Source organism: Thunnus maccoyii, chromosome 24 (assembly GCF_910596095.1).
Source record: "Thunnus maccoyii chromosome 24, fThuMac1.1, whole genome shotgun sequence".
Taxonomy (NCBI): Eukaryota; Metazoa; Chordata; class Actinopteri; order Scombriformes; family Scombridae; genus Thunnus; species Thunnus maccoyii.
This window is the reverse complement of record NC_056556.1, coordinates 6,975,292-6,988,734: the sequence shown is the minus strand read 5'-3', so window position 1 is coordinate 6,988,734 and position 13,443 is coordinate 6,975,292. Positions and strand designations below refer to the sequence as shown.

General features: G+C 39.7%; 1 protein-coding gene across 3 annotated transcripts; it reads left to right on the top strand.

The window, feature by feature from the left end:
• The first annotated feature begins 2,654 nt into the window (after positions 1-2,654).
• On the top strand, positions 2,655-6,198 carry LOC121892153 (translation initiation factor IF-2-like). Of its 3 annotated transcripts, none has more exons than XM_042405009.1 (8): positions 2,655-2,970; positions 3,073-3,139; positions 3,311-3,444; positions 3,562-3,660; positions 4,306-4,490; positions 5,083-5,140; positions 5,212-5,274; positions 5,320-5,352. In XM_042405009.1, exons 1-8 carry the CDS (start codon positions 2,800-2,802, stop codon positions 5,335-5,337), a joined length of 795 nt encoding a protein of 264 aa, XP_042260943.1. In that variant the 5' UTR covers positions 2,655-2,799; the 3' UTR covers positions 5,338-5,352. The 3 variants fall into 3 exon arrangements, with proteins under 3 accessions (XP_042260943.1, XP_042260942.1, XP_042260941.1); XM_042405008.1 differs by lacking the exon at positions 5,320-5,352 and adding an exon at positions 5,359-6,198 and having other exon boundaries at positions 2,656-2,970; XM_042405007.1 differs by having other exon boundaries at positions 2,656-2,970; positions 5,338-6,198.
• Positions 6,199-13,443: the final 7,245 nt, after the last annotated feature.

Genomic DNA, 13,443 nt, shown 5'->3' with positions numbered 1-13,443 from the left:
GATTTTTATTGAGTAGTGATTTGCTACCTGCAATGTAAAACCATGCAAATGTTTTCCACTTGACTATGCCAACTCGCTGTCATAAAGCACCAATTTATTACACACACACACCCTCTTTGACCCTTTTCCTTCTTCCTCTCCTCCCTCGGCATTATGGGAGCGGGCAGTTTAAAAGCAGAGGTATTTACGAGTCAGCACTCTCCTCTAGAGTTCCTGGAGCTCCACAGAACATGTGGGACTGGCAGTGTGACACCACCAGCTCGGTTTAAAGATAGACAGGGGTTTTGGCTATTTTGTATCAGGGTCCATCTGTCTGTCTGTACACCTGCCTGTCTATCTGTCTGTCTGTCCAGTTGAAGCATGAACTGGGAGTGTGAAACTTACTCAGCATGTGTGAAACCTTGTGACCTGCATGACTTTAAGAAAGAAAATCAAACACACAACAGCTTCTTATCTAGAACTGGATGGTTCTTACGCTTCTGTTACTTGTGCTAATTCATTCGAAATGGCCCTAAAGTGTATCTGTGCACGTTATCTGTCAGTTTGTTAATGTGATTCCTCTTGTAGTGGTGGAAGAAGTAATTAGATTCTTTACTTAAGTGAAAGTAACAACACAGTAATGTGAAAATACTCCATTACAAGTAAAACTTAAGTACTGAAAAGTACTGAGATGATATCAGCAATGTAAAAGTATAATTACTGTATAAACAGCATTTTAAGGATGTAGATGTTTGGCAGTGGGCTAATTTGACTAATGTTTATAGTATTGGGTCATTTAATCATTTAAAAACTTAAGGTTACCACTGCTACTACATGTGCAAAGGTTTGAGCAGCTTAAGAGTTCAGAAGTCTCAGATTCTTTTTACAGGGTCTCAGACCTTAATCAGCTTGTTAGGCCTGAGGCATGTCAACAATTGTCAGCTGTTGCCAGTTTCAAAGCTTCACAAATACTCAAATACAGAAACCTCAGGTTCCTCTAAGCAGCTGTGTAAGACTGAAAAGTTATTGATGCCAACAATGCAGGGGAAGGCAACAAGAAGATAGAAAAGTGTTGTCAGCTTGCAGTTTCCATGGTGTGAAATGTAATTAAGAGATGGCAGTTTTTGGGGGAATTGTGGAGGTCAAACTTTACCTGCATCCTCATCATAAAATCCAACGTCAGAAGTATGAAACAGAATATCTACAGAAGCCTGTACGTGCTGCGGACTGATGAGGTTAAAACAGAACTCTTTGGCCACACTCTGCAAAGGTATGTTTGGAGAAGAAAAGGACTAGCGTTTAATGACAAGAACACCTGGCCAATTGTTAAGCATGGGGGTGGTTCTATGATGCTTTGCGGTTGTGTTGCAGTCAGAGGCACAGGAAACATTGCACGGGTGGAGAAAAGAATGGATTCCACTGAATACCAGCAAATTCTGGGAGCAAACATCCCACCGTCTGTAAAAAAGCTGAAGCTGAAAAGAGCATGGCTTCTACAACAGGATAATGATCCTAAATAAACCTCAAAATCCACCATGGACGACCACAAGAGACAAAGGTTTTGGAACGGCCCTCACAGTCCCCTGACTTAAACATAATTGAAAATCTGTGGGGGGATCTTAAAAGGGCTGTGCATGCAAGACAGCCCGGGAATACTGCAGAACTAGAAGCCTTTTGCAAAGGATGGGAGAAAATCCCAAATATAAGAATTAAAAGACTTTTATCTGACTATGTAGGGTGCCCAAACTTTTGCACATGCCACAGTGATGTATTTTTTTAGTTTTGTTCAATTTATGACATAAAAAATATATATGTATTAATGTTTGCAGAAAATGTTGTGTTTTTTCCATATCCTAGAGAGACTGTGTTTATTTATTTTCAATCAAAAAATCACCAAAATGTTATTTGTGAAGTGGGGCCCAAACTTTTGCATAGAACTGTATCTACATTCAGCCTGTTGTACTACATCTTCTGCACTATACCATACTATACTGTACAATACTATATTTATACATACTATACTATACCATGATATACTCTAAAATACTGTTATATGCAACATCATAACTATACTACACTTTACTGTATTATACGATGATACACCCTGCTGTACAATACTGTACTTAAAATATTAATATTTTATAAGGTGATCATATGTTCAGCATGTAAAATCTATATCTGCTGAGTAACTACAGCTGTTAAATAGATAAAACAGTAGTGGAGAACAATATTTGCCTTTAAGATGTAGTGAAGTATAAGTACAAAATGAACATGTATAGTGCAAGTACCTCTAAACTGTACTCCATCACTGTGCTCTTGTGTACTGTAATCAAATCACAGTTTAGTAATGTTTATATTTTAATTTCTGCTACATTCACTAACAGTAATGGAGGCAGTCTAGTAGTAGTTGTACTGGTACTGATGGGAGTATTTATTATAAATAAAACTAAATGCTCATAATTGACTTTCACCGGTTTAAACTGTGCAAAAAGTGCCACATTTTCCTTCTTTTATAGGCATTATATAAAATGAGGTCAAACAATGATTTCAAAACATCTTTCACCTGCACTTTAAAACAGTAACAATCTGACTCCATCTACTGGCCAAAGGGAGTAATCACCAGACTTTGAGCCACAGGTGGAAACAATAATGAAGTGATTAGTGAAACACAGCACCTGTTGAAGCCAAAGGTAGCACGCAGGAAGGGAAAAGACAAACAGCACAACTCTGGAGTGTTGAGCCGATGCAGTAGCTGCAGCTTTTCCCCCTCCTTTTTAAAATCTTTTGCAGTAAGATAAAGTCTCAGACTGAACCTCAGACATGTCAGGGAGATATTTTGAAATCTCAAGAGAGAACTGCAATTTTGGGAATTACATCCCGTCAGGTCGACAGCTTCCCAGGACTCCTCCTTTGACGGATGTGAAGAGACACCTGGATTTTGGCGGTGAAGATCCAAATAATGATTGTGCAGAACTACAGCAGAATGTGGAGGTACATGCAGAGATTATGCTTTATTTTATAAGCTCTGTTTATCCAACTGGATCTTATTAGTACGATGGCAGGTAAATCTGTTCTCCTCTCACTTATCAACAGGCAGGGAGTGGAGATCAAGATGACCCAAACAGGACATTTGACTTGAACACTCATGATGCAAAACCAGGTACAGTAATACCTGCTTATGTTAGTTGACATGCTTGGTATGATGGTTCTGCTTTAAGGCTCCTTCCAATCAAGTGAATAAGTTTTTATTAGCAGGTATTTTATCTTCATACTGTAAGTCTTTCCTGGCTGTATCCTGCACTAAAAGCTTTCCATGTTTGATTTTTTTCAGTCTGCTTGGAAAACATTTTTAAACCAGATGACCCCAAATCATTGCTAAAGGGGATGAAGGGGTATTCGTTGACGGCAGGTGACTTGGAGTTCATAGAGAAGATGAAAGAAGAGAAACTAATTAAAAAACTACAAGTAACGTCTGCTTTTTCACTCCGCTGCTCCTGCTGCCTGATTATAATCATCGTTGTACGGTTTCCCATGAAGATGTCAGGGTGGTGATGTAATGGGATACTGTGACTGTGTTCTCAGGGAGACCTGGAGGATGTGCAGAGGTTGTTAAAAAAGGAAACGATGGCCTTAGAGTTGACACTGGCTTGCAGGGAGAAAGCACTGGCTGAACTTAACAAGGTCAGTCTCTTTTTGAATTGTATTTCTGAATTATAATAAACAAGGAAGGTGACAAGAAGACGACTTATCTCAAATGTCAGCTTGTCAGTAACAAACCATGAAGTTTTTCAATATGGTTAAACGTTAACAGTCTAATTTAAAGGTTTCATCCAACAGCAGTCACTTGATTTCTTCTGTAGCTGCTACAAAAGGCACATCTGACTCTCTTTACCGTCATCGTAACTTTTTTTTTTTTTTGTTTAAATTCAAGCCTTAGGCTGCTACAGGCATTTTTACTGGCATTTTATATCGCCCCTAAAATAGCCTTATTTTCCAAAAAAATGTCTTTCACGTTACGGTAAACGATGGTGTACATGTGAAGTTAAAGATGATGGATCCTTTTAGATCATTCCTCTGGCATTTATAGTCTGCTGGATAACGTTCAGTGGAAATTCACACAAAACAAGCACAAGTGATGACATTTAACAAAGGTTAAGAAGCAGATTGGATCTAACAAGTGCACTGAGCCAACAGATAATCAAAATTTGATAGATAAACTGAATTGCTGATAAGTGTCACAAACACCCAGACAGGTTCCTTGAAATGTTTGTAAGGAAGATTAAATGTGTCTGTTCCTTCCCCCCCCCCCCCCCTCCTTTCTGCTAGTTTCCATCCTGTGAAGAGCTCACTGAGTGGGTTAAAGTGGTCCTCAAAATGACATCACCATTGTCTGAATTATCAGACCTAGACGCCAAGTCTCTCCTGACCATGGTGACGAAAGAAAATGTCCAAAAAGCTGTGGAAGAGAAGAGGATTGGGCTTACTCACATGGAAAAGATGTTGGCAAACAAGTAAAAAAAAATACCTTTTGTTTAGAAGGAGCCATGTATCACATTCTGAGTCACTGAAGACAGTTAGTGTTTCATTTTTAAAGGATCAGCCAGTGTTTCTCATGCATCACACTATTCACGACAGTATGTTTCGTTTATTTTGCACGACTGCCTACCATTTTCCAAAACATACCACGTTTTTTTTTCTAAGGTTTTACTTTTTCTACCTTCCAGTTAGCCATTGGTTTCTTTTCCATAAGCGAGAACATCAACATGAGTTTTCAGTTTTTCCTTGTTAAGCTACAACAATACCTTGAACAGAAACAGTAGTCTTCTATTTCAGTCCACTCATGTACTTGTGGGAGACTCAAACACCCAAAACCAGACTTGAACAGCAAGAATGCAAGAATAACCCCAAATTCACATTCTTTTCACAAAACTGTGATTGCTTATTGATCGTCTCACATTTTTCCATAGGCATAGCTCATAAATGCTGTGCAGCACTGGGCAAAATTGTCCATCTCTGTATATATATATATATATTTTTTTTCTGTGTAAAGGGGAAAAACGGGGTCAAATGCTAACATGGATTCCTCAAAAACATCTGTGTTAGGAAGAAGGAGGAGGCTGAAGAGAGAGGGCAGCTTGAAAAACAAATTGCCAATGAACAGGTAAGAGAAGCTCAAACTTATATAACATTTTAGTGTCTTTCTTTTTGACCATTTTTTATCTGTACTTTCAGCTGAAGGTACAAGGGTTGATGAGCCAGTTATCGGACCTGAAATCTGAACTTGCACAACAAAAGGTGAGAATCGGATTTGATCATATCTAATATATGTTTATCACTCAGTATTTGCTATACTCCTAGATAATAAATCTGATTTTGCAGGAAGCTTATGAAGCTCTTCAAATGCAGATCAACATCCAAGAAGTGAAAGAAAGCAAAGGGGATACATTAGAGGAACTGCAAGTCTCCAAAACCCGTGTGAAACGAGGAAAGGAAAGAAAAAAGGCTGTTACACCTACTGAAAGATTGCAAGATGCAACAAACCAAAGTCAACCAACAGGCATGAACTCAAGCTCTCAACAAACAGTGATTGAAACAGACAACCAGACCAGCTTGAAAGATGATGCACATATGAACACAAATGAATCTATGAAGACATCAACAAAAGAGCAGACAAAACCAAAGTCTGGGGTAGAGAAACCGACGAAATCAGTGAAGGCAGCCAGAGGGCCGCAGAAGAAAGCGGAGGAGCAGGAATCAAATTCAAAAGAATCAGTGAAAGCTGTGAGAGGGAGACGACAGCCTGCTGGACCCTCTAAGACCGCAGCTCCACAACCGAAAAACCAAAGTAAAGTGAAAGCTGGGGAAAGACAGTCCACATCACAGCAGGCGGCTTCTTCGCACCGCAGCAGAAACAAAGTTGCCGTAGCTGCGGACAATGCTGGAGAGGAGGCACAAAACGTCGGCCTGAGAAGATCCAAGAGGATAGCCAGTAGGAGGTGAATGTGTTTGACTGGCTGTTGAGCAGCACCACTGACATGGTTTTGCTCAATGGTGCACCTAATGTTGGTATAAGTATTACAAGATTACACTTGTTTTTACTTAATTAATTCTAAATAAAATGTAATTCATCTTTTAAGTGTTGTATCATTAATCTGTCATAACTGCCACTGTTTTATTCATGTAAAAAAAAAAAATATATAACCTTTTTATAAGATCGGATTCATGCATCATGTGTGTTAATTGAAGCATGGTGCTTTAAAAGGGCACTCTGACAATTTTACACATCACGAGGAGTACTACTCAGTGTGCGAAAACAGTTGTGTAATGTCTTCTCAGGCTCTGGAGGAGCTTTTTAATGTCTGAGAAAATAACCCTGAATGATGATATGTTGGCCTAATGAAAGATGCTATTGAGTTGCATTATGAGAAATGTGTGTTTTGGAGCTGGACCCATACTACTGTAGAGACTAAAAGTCTGGATATGTCACTTATGCTGTTTTGTTGTCCTTGTGAGTCGCCCCAATTTCATGGGAATGTGGTATTAAATCACTGGAGCAACCATTTAAAGCTGATGCTAATGTCCATTAATGGTATGCAGTGAAGTAAAAATAGCATTTACAAATTAAATTGTTGCATGTTGAGTGATAAGAGCGTTTGGTTTAGCAGTGTGGGTGAACTTTTGGCACTCTTTTTAAAGGGAAGTCAAAGGTCAGTCGGCTACAGAGCAGCAGCATTAGAGCTGTGAGGATTAAATGTTTTTTCATTTAACGTCTCTTCAATCATTTCCCTTCTCTGTAATTAAATAAAATGATGTGTTTAACTCATGCTAAAAAAGTGAAGCAATTCCTCTTTTTACAAATTGACCGCTGGACTAAAACCACCTGAAGCACTTGTCAGAAATTGCTTCATAAATTAGTTATAAAAATCTAATCATAAATCGGCACTTGATAACACAGTGAATGTTTTGATTTGTGTGAGGTTATGAAACGTTTCCGAAGCCAAACCCCGGTTTCTATGGGAGGCAGTCCACATTTTATCACACCTCATCCCTCTTTTTCGCTGTCACAGTTGGATACGAGTCATGGGTGCTGCTGATTCACTGTAATTTCCCCTCTAGTAATTCTTGGACGGCCCAGCGGCAATTTGGGGTGTAACATTGTTAATCTTACATTAACTCCCAATCAATTGGTCTGAGTGGAGGAGAAGAAAAACATCCCCCCCCCTTCACTGTCTGTGAGTCTGGAGTTTTTTTTGAGGGGGGGGGACTGTGCTGACAGTTGGAATGTTTCAAGGCACCTTCTAAAGTTACAAATTAAGTTTGAACTGACGGTCCAATTTGTCCGCCATTCGCCAGGATTTGCTTCACAAACAACCGTGGTCTTTGACAACTAGAGTAACATCTATCTTAACAGCTTTTATTTTTCCACCTTGGGTCTTGATCCTTGACTTTTCCTGCAATCTGGGAGGCTCATTTTCAGCCTGACTGTAATCCCCTGAACCTGACGAGGGATTGCCCTTTTTCCTTGCACAGCTATGCATACACACACACACACAGACACACACACCCACTCTTACAATTGGTGAGATATTTGTCTGATGGTCAAGCACAACTGCCAGGCCAAGACCAAAGTAATCCTAGCACAGGGTGGAGATCATGGATCCATATCCTGTTATTAAGTTTAATAGTCTAATATCAATAAAGTAAGCTTACCTCTCCAGCAAACTTATCGTGAGCAGTGAGTTTATTCTGAAAATGGCTTGGTTTCTGCTGCAGAGAATTTTTTTATTTTTTTATTTTTTCTGTTATTCCTGCATTATTTCTGTTTTCTTCTCTGTGGCTCTGCGTTCCTCCAAGTTTCTCTGCTCATGTTTGCCAAACCTGGAACGCTGAGCCGCTTTTCAGAATCGAGGCATGGGAACATTACCTCAAGTACGTCAATTTCAGAAATCAGATCTTGTTTACGGATGGAGGCCAAGCAGACAGCCGGGATTCTGGCCCAACGAACTGTGGGTCATGGATTATATACAAATTGCTCATGTCTTTCGCTTTGTGGCTGGATAAACTTCCCCCTGTATTTAGGCACTTACCTCCCTATTTATAAAATACATGTTCTCATTAGCTGTTGCATCAGTTTCCTCATTGTATTTTAAGGCAGTTTAGTCTATCAAAGGCAATAAAATAAGCAGCATATAAAAAAGTGATGTCTTAACATATCAACAATAGTGCCATAACATCTTAAATCTAACTAATTGATGCTACTTCTGCAGCATCTTACATTATGGACTAATTTTGCTTTATTGCATGGGTGCATTTAAACAAAGACGCCACTAGGGGGCATTGCTGTGGATGGCTAACATATGTTAAAACCAAGCAGCAACTACCATGACTTGAGGCTAAAGCTAATGCAGAAGTACGTTAAAGTGCAATGCCACCAACAGCCACTTATGTAGTCTGTGGTTAAAACAGTAGTGTCAAGGTTAGCGAGCGCTGTCCGGCAGCAGAAAGTCTTTAGTGCGACAAAGTTATTTATTTTTGGATCATTTGCCCGTCATCCTGGCCCATGTAATGCTTCTCTGTTTAGCTTGGACGCCGAAACAAGACGGTCCCAAGACCCCTGCCAAGGGAAACCCTGTAAAAGTGTATTACTGAGAGCGTGAGCTGAGACCAGAGGAGGTGAGGCCTGTGACACATTGTATGAGCAGCCGTGCCAAGTCTAGCAAGGCAGGAACACATTTGAGCTCGCCAAATGTGTCCGAATCTCTGTGGAGGCAAAGTGTGAATCCTGCCACTCAGGTCTTGTGCCAGTTGCACTAAAACCCGAAACCGAGAGAACACTTCACAAGAGGATACTCCTCTTTTATGTGGTTTCAAAACACCAGAGATGACCGCATACATGTAAGAGCTTTGGTATAATCATTAGAGTTAAGGGTCTGAACCCCATGGTCTCTTAAATAATGTGGATGCCAAGAAAGATCATTGAGAGGAAAAAACTAAGTCTACATGCTTGATTAATTTAGGGTTGCAAAAATATGATACCTAAAATGTCAACATTAAGCTTATTAAATCTGTTCTGCGTGAATTGTTCTCTGTGAGAGTAAAAAGAGCAAAGCGTCGGCCACTGAAGTCATTTGTTTTCCTTTTGCAAGGAAGCACCAGGAAAGGAGAAGGCAGGCAGGAAGGAAGGAAGGGTGTCTGTTAGGTGTTCGGAAACCAAATTTAAAATAAAATGCATTAGACTAAACATTTGTGCAATTCCAGCATATGTTCTGCCAATTTGTGGATCCTAGCGTGTGAGAAAAACATACTTCAGCCTGATTCAAGCCCTTAGACACTTTATCAAACAAGCATTCACTCACAAATTCCATTCATCCCATTATAACAATGTATCAAGCCCTAGTCAGATAAAGATGAAATATGATGGTGACCGAGGTTGAAATCTTTGGTGGGCTCAGTGAGGCACATGCTTTACCCTGACGGACGTTAAGGTATCCACAATAGGCCAGCGTTTTTGGTTTTTTTTTGAGCAGCGCTTGTGAAAAATGCTATAAATACCAGTAGCCCAAAAAAGGAGGCAAACTGCCTCCACACGCACCTGTAGTCAATTCAGTCATAGTCCCTCTGGCTGCTGTATCTTGTGTAACAGACTCAAGTTCACCTCCATCAGTTGAGGGCGAATTCTCACACACAGGATTAGTTGAATCTACTGAACAGTGCAACTCATAGAAGACATTTTTACACTTAAACAGCGTTATTTTAACTAATTTATGAACAATATGATAACTGGTGTTTCCTAGCAAAATGCATTGTGCCTAATTGAGGCCTAAAAAATGTGTTAAATGCATTTTCTTCCTAAGAAAACATTTACAAAGCTGATTTTTTTTTTTAAACCTGCATTGTTTATGACCACATTTGCTAGAAAACTGGCAAATTGTTTTCCTCCCTTTTTATTGCCACATGGCTAAAAGTGTCGGTGCAATGCTTCTTCTGCAAAGTGTTGATTAGTATCCTAAAACTGGTGTTTGTCGACATGCGCTTAATTGCATGCATATGCGTCCTTGTGTGTGTGTGTGTGTATGAGATAGGGTACCTTTAATATGTCAAGCATTATTCAGAAAGCGTAAAAAAGAAATCACGTGCACTTTAATTCCCCCTATTTAGCATTCATAAGCAATATATAAGTATTAAATAAATGTTATAGCACGACATAATGTAGTTTTAAGTAAATATAAGAACAGTTTTAAGTGTTTATAATGTACAATGTTTGTTAACAATTATAACTTCACTTATGAAGACATATTTTATATTAATATTGTCATTTATTATCTGTTTATACACCAGCCTACAGTTATTGTTGCACACAGGAGGAGTTATAGTTGTTGACAGCTATACAGTGAAGTAGTATATAATGTTATAAACCATGTATTCACTGTTTATATACAACTTATAAATGCTGAATAGGTGCACTCACAGGAAAATGTTTTAACATGAAGATGAGAAAAATATTTACGTACAGATTTGATAAAACTCAAATTTTGTGGATATGGGTGTAACTGGGAATTTGGACTCAGTGTGTCAGTTCTGGGTGGGGGAAGACTAGGGCGTCACAAGATCAATTTAAGGAGGCATGAGGGTGTAGTTTTGCTACACAAAAAAGGTTGTTTTTATTGTTTGTTTTTGGCTTTTTCTCACTTTTAAATCGCTGCTTCCTCTTGTGAAATACAGACGTTCCAAGAGGTCATGAGGTAAAAACCGTTGGGAAACACTGCTGTATACAATGTCCATTGTACTGAAGCCGGCAGACCAACTTGTGACTCCAAGCGTCTCTGAACTTCAAAAATCCTCCATCATGGGTTCTCAGGCAGTGACTTCTTTCTCAGTCAACACAGTCTGTGTGTAATCTCTCTGCATGTGACTAGATTAAGCCACTGCACGCCAATAAAAACTTGTTCTCCTGGCAGAGGAAGAGAGAGCACGCTCAGTCCATCAAAGCTGGACAAACAGGGTCCAGAGCCTGAGCTGCTGAGGAGGCACAGACCCACTGCGGAGACCAACAGTAGTCTGCTGCCCTTCGCTTTCCTTTTCTGGTCTGGCTACATTCTTATTGTTATTCTGTCTCTGTTTTGACTCTCCGTCTTTAACTCTCTCACACTCTTTCTCCAGTCTCATCTCTATTCCCCGTCTTAGAAATGACACATGCCTTTCAGCCGCTCTGTGTCGCTGCCAAAATCTTCTAGATTTCAATAAGATGTGAAGCAGGTCAAGTCGAATACATCAACACTGCAGCAGTGAGTTGTGAGCACTAGCTTTTTCCATCTGTGGAAGACATTGTGATGAAAACAGTCAAATTTGAAACATCTGTTTAACCTTGAGGGATATATTCTCTGTATTTAAGGTGCATTAAATGTCAGGTAGGGAACTTCACATCCCTGAAATATCAACATTTCTTTCCACAAAACTATCCTAGCGGAGGCACCCCACTGGTGACACATAAACAACGAAATCACATTTTCACTGTAGAGATCAGAGCTTCGGTCATTTACAGCGCAAATAAAATGTTTGAAACGTCTCCATTGCAGATAGTTCCACTTTGTCATTTGTTGTGTTGGCCTGTGAGTAACGGCTTTATGCCTGAAATTTTTTTGCAACGCACGCTGCTCACACACACAGTCGTATTCAGGAAGGGAGCAGTTGAAAAATGCTACAGTGACAGGTGTGATGAATCGGTGAATGTGTGAAGATTTGCAGAGTTTCTGAAACAGCCACAAATCCTAGTTCTCATATTGACTTTGAACTCACCAAATATTGAAATTATCAGCATTAATCAGCATCTTTGTCAGCTTTCTGCTGATATGTTGTCATCTTTTTGGCCTACAGGGAGGGAAAATCTTACTTATCACCCTTAATAAAATTGTTTTAACCGCCATGTAATGAGGAAAGTATTATTATGAGACATGCTCTACTTCACAAGACTTCCTGACAAACATTAGATAATCTAACAAGTATAATAACTTGAATAAAAAAGCAGCACTAGAATGACTTCATCCCATAAACTGACATTTCAATGTGTATTAATGTGCAAAATGATCCAAAAGAAGTAAAAAAAACTAATTGGTTGAGAAAAGATGCAAACAATATTTATGCAATAAATGAAAATAGCCCCAATCTGAAATTCCTTTAACCATGTGTTAGTGGTAATAAAGAGGCTGATTTCTCCACTACTAGAAGTAGGCTGGGCTTAAGAAACTCACAGCGTCAACAGGAAAAAAAAAAAAAAAAAAAATCCATGCGGATCTAAACAAAAAGGTTCTCAAGCTCAATTTTGTGGTTGTAACACAAAAACTAAAACAGACTACATCTTAATCTAGACACATCTGCTAATCGGCTTCTCAGTTGGAGGCCAACGCTGAACGTATCCATCCGTGCTCAGGCATCAGTGTCTCAGCCTGTGTGGCAAGAGAGAGCGCCGGGGTCAGTTTACTCTGCTCCTCAGAGGAATGCTGGGAATTGTTTGCACTGTCTGCTTCAACTTCTGCTGCTTCTGGCTCGGCTCAGTTTCGCTGTTTCTGGATGCACACGCACGCACACACACACACAGACATACACATACATGCACACACGTATAAACTTTTTTTTTTTTTTTGCCTGTCAAGAAATTTATGCATCTTTGCTTTATGGTACACCCTGTAAAGAGTGCAGTGGCTTTAGTGTTACAGCCACAGCCTGTTTGTCTTAATGATGTCTGAGAAAGTTTGGATGGAAGTTGAATTAGTGTGTGTGAGAAAGCGAGTGTGTGAACGTCTGTATCACGTCTGAGTGTGTGCTTTTAAAACCCGTAATGGACAGAATCTGGGATCAACATTCAGTTTCTGATGCTGGCGTACGCAACGTCCTGCTCTGGTTGGCAAGGCGTAAAAGTGAGCCTGTTTTGAAAATATTACTGCAAATATTTTGCCAAGTGCAGAAATTAAACAGGGCTTTGTGGGTTCAGCTGACACACAAGCAGGAAGGAATTCAGCTTTTTTGCCTCAGTCACATGCACACACAAAAAAAAGTATTTCTGTTCAACATCACGCTCCCTCAATTGACAAATGTTCCCGAAAACACATGACAAGATTCTCTAATGATACCTTCATCTGTTTCACAACATGAGGCTGAAATACCTGTGGTTTGGGGCTCTTGGTAGTTTAAAGCGTGTAATGTGTGCTGCAAATTACCCATGGAGAGGTGACTGTAAATTCCCACACACACACACACACACACACACACACACACACACACACACACACACTCCAGCATGACCTACAGAATAGGTGGAAGACAAGGAATCCATCACTTAAGTGAAAAGTGATATTTTAATTTGTCTGGACAGCTCTGACAGTCATGCTTCATGGAAAAGAGACAAGATTTTGGCTCGTTGTCTTGTTTTTCATGCTATGATATTTCATTCCATTGCCTCCGCTGACA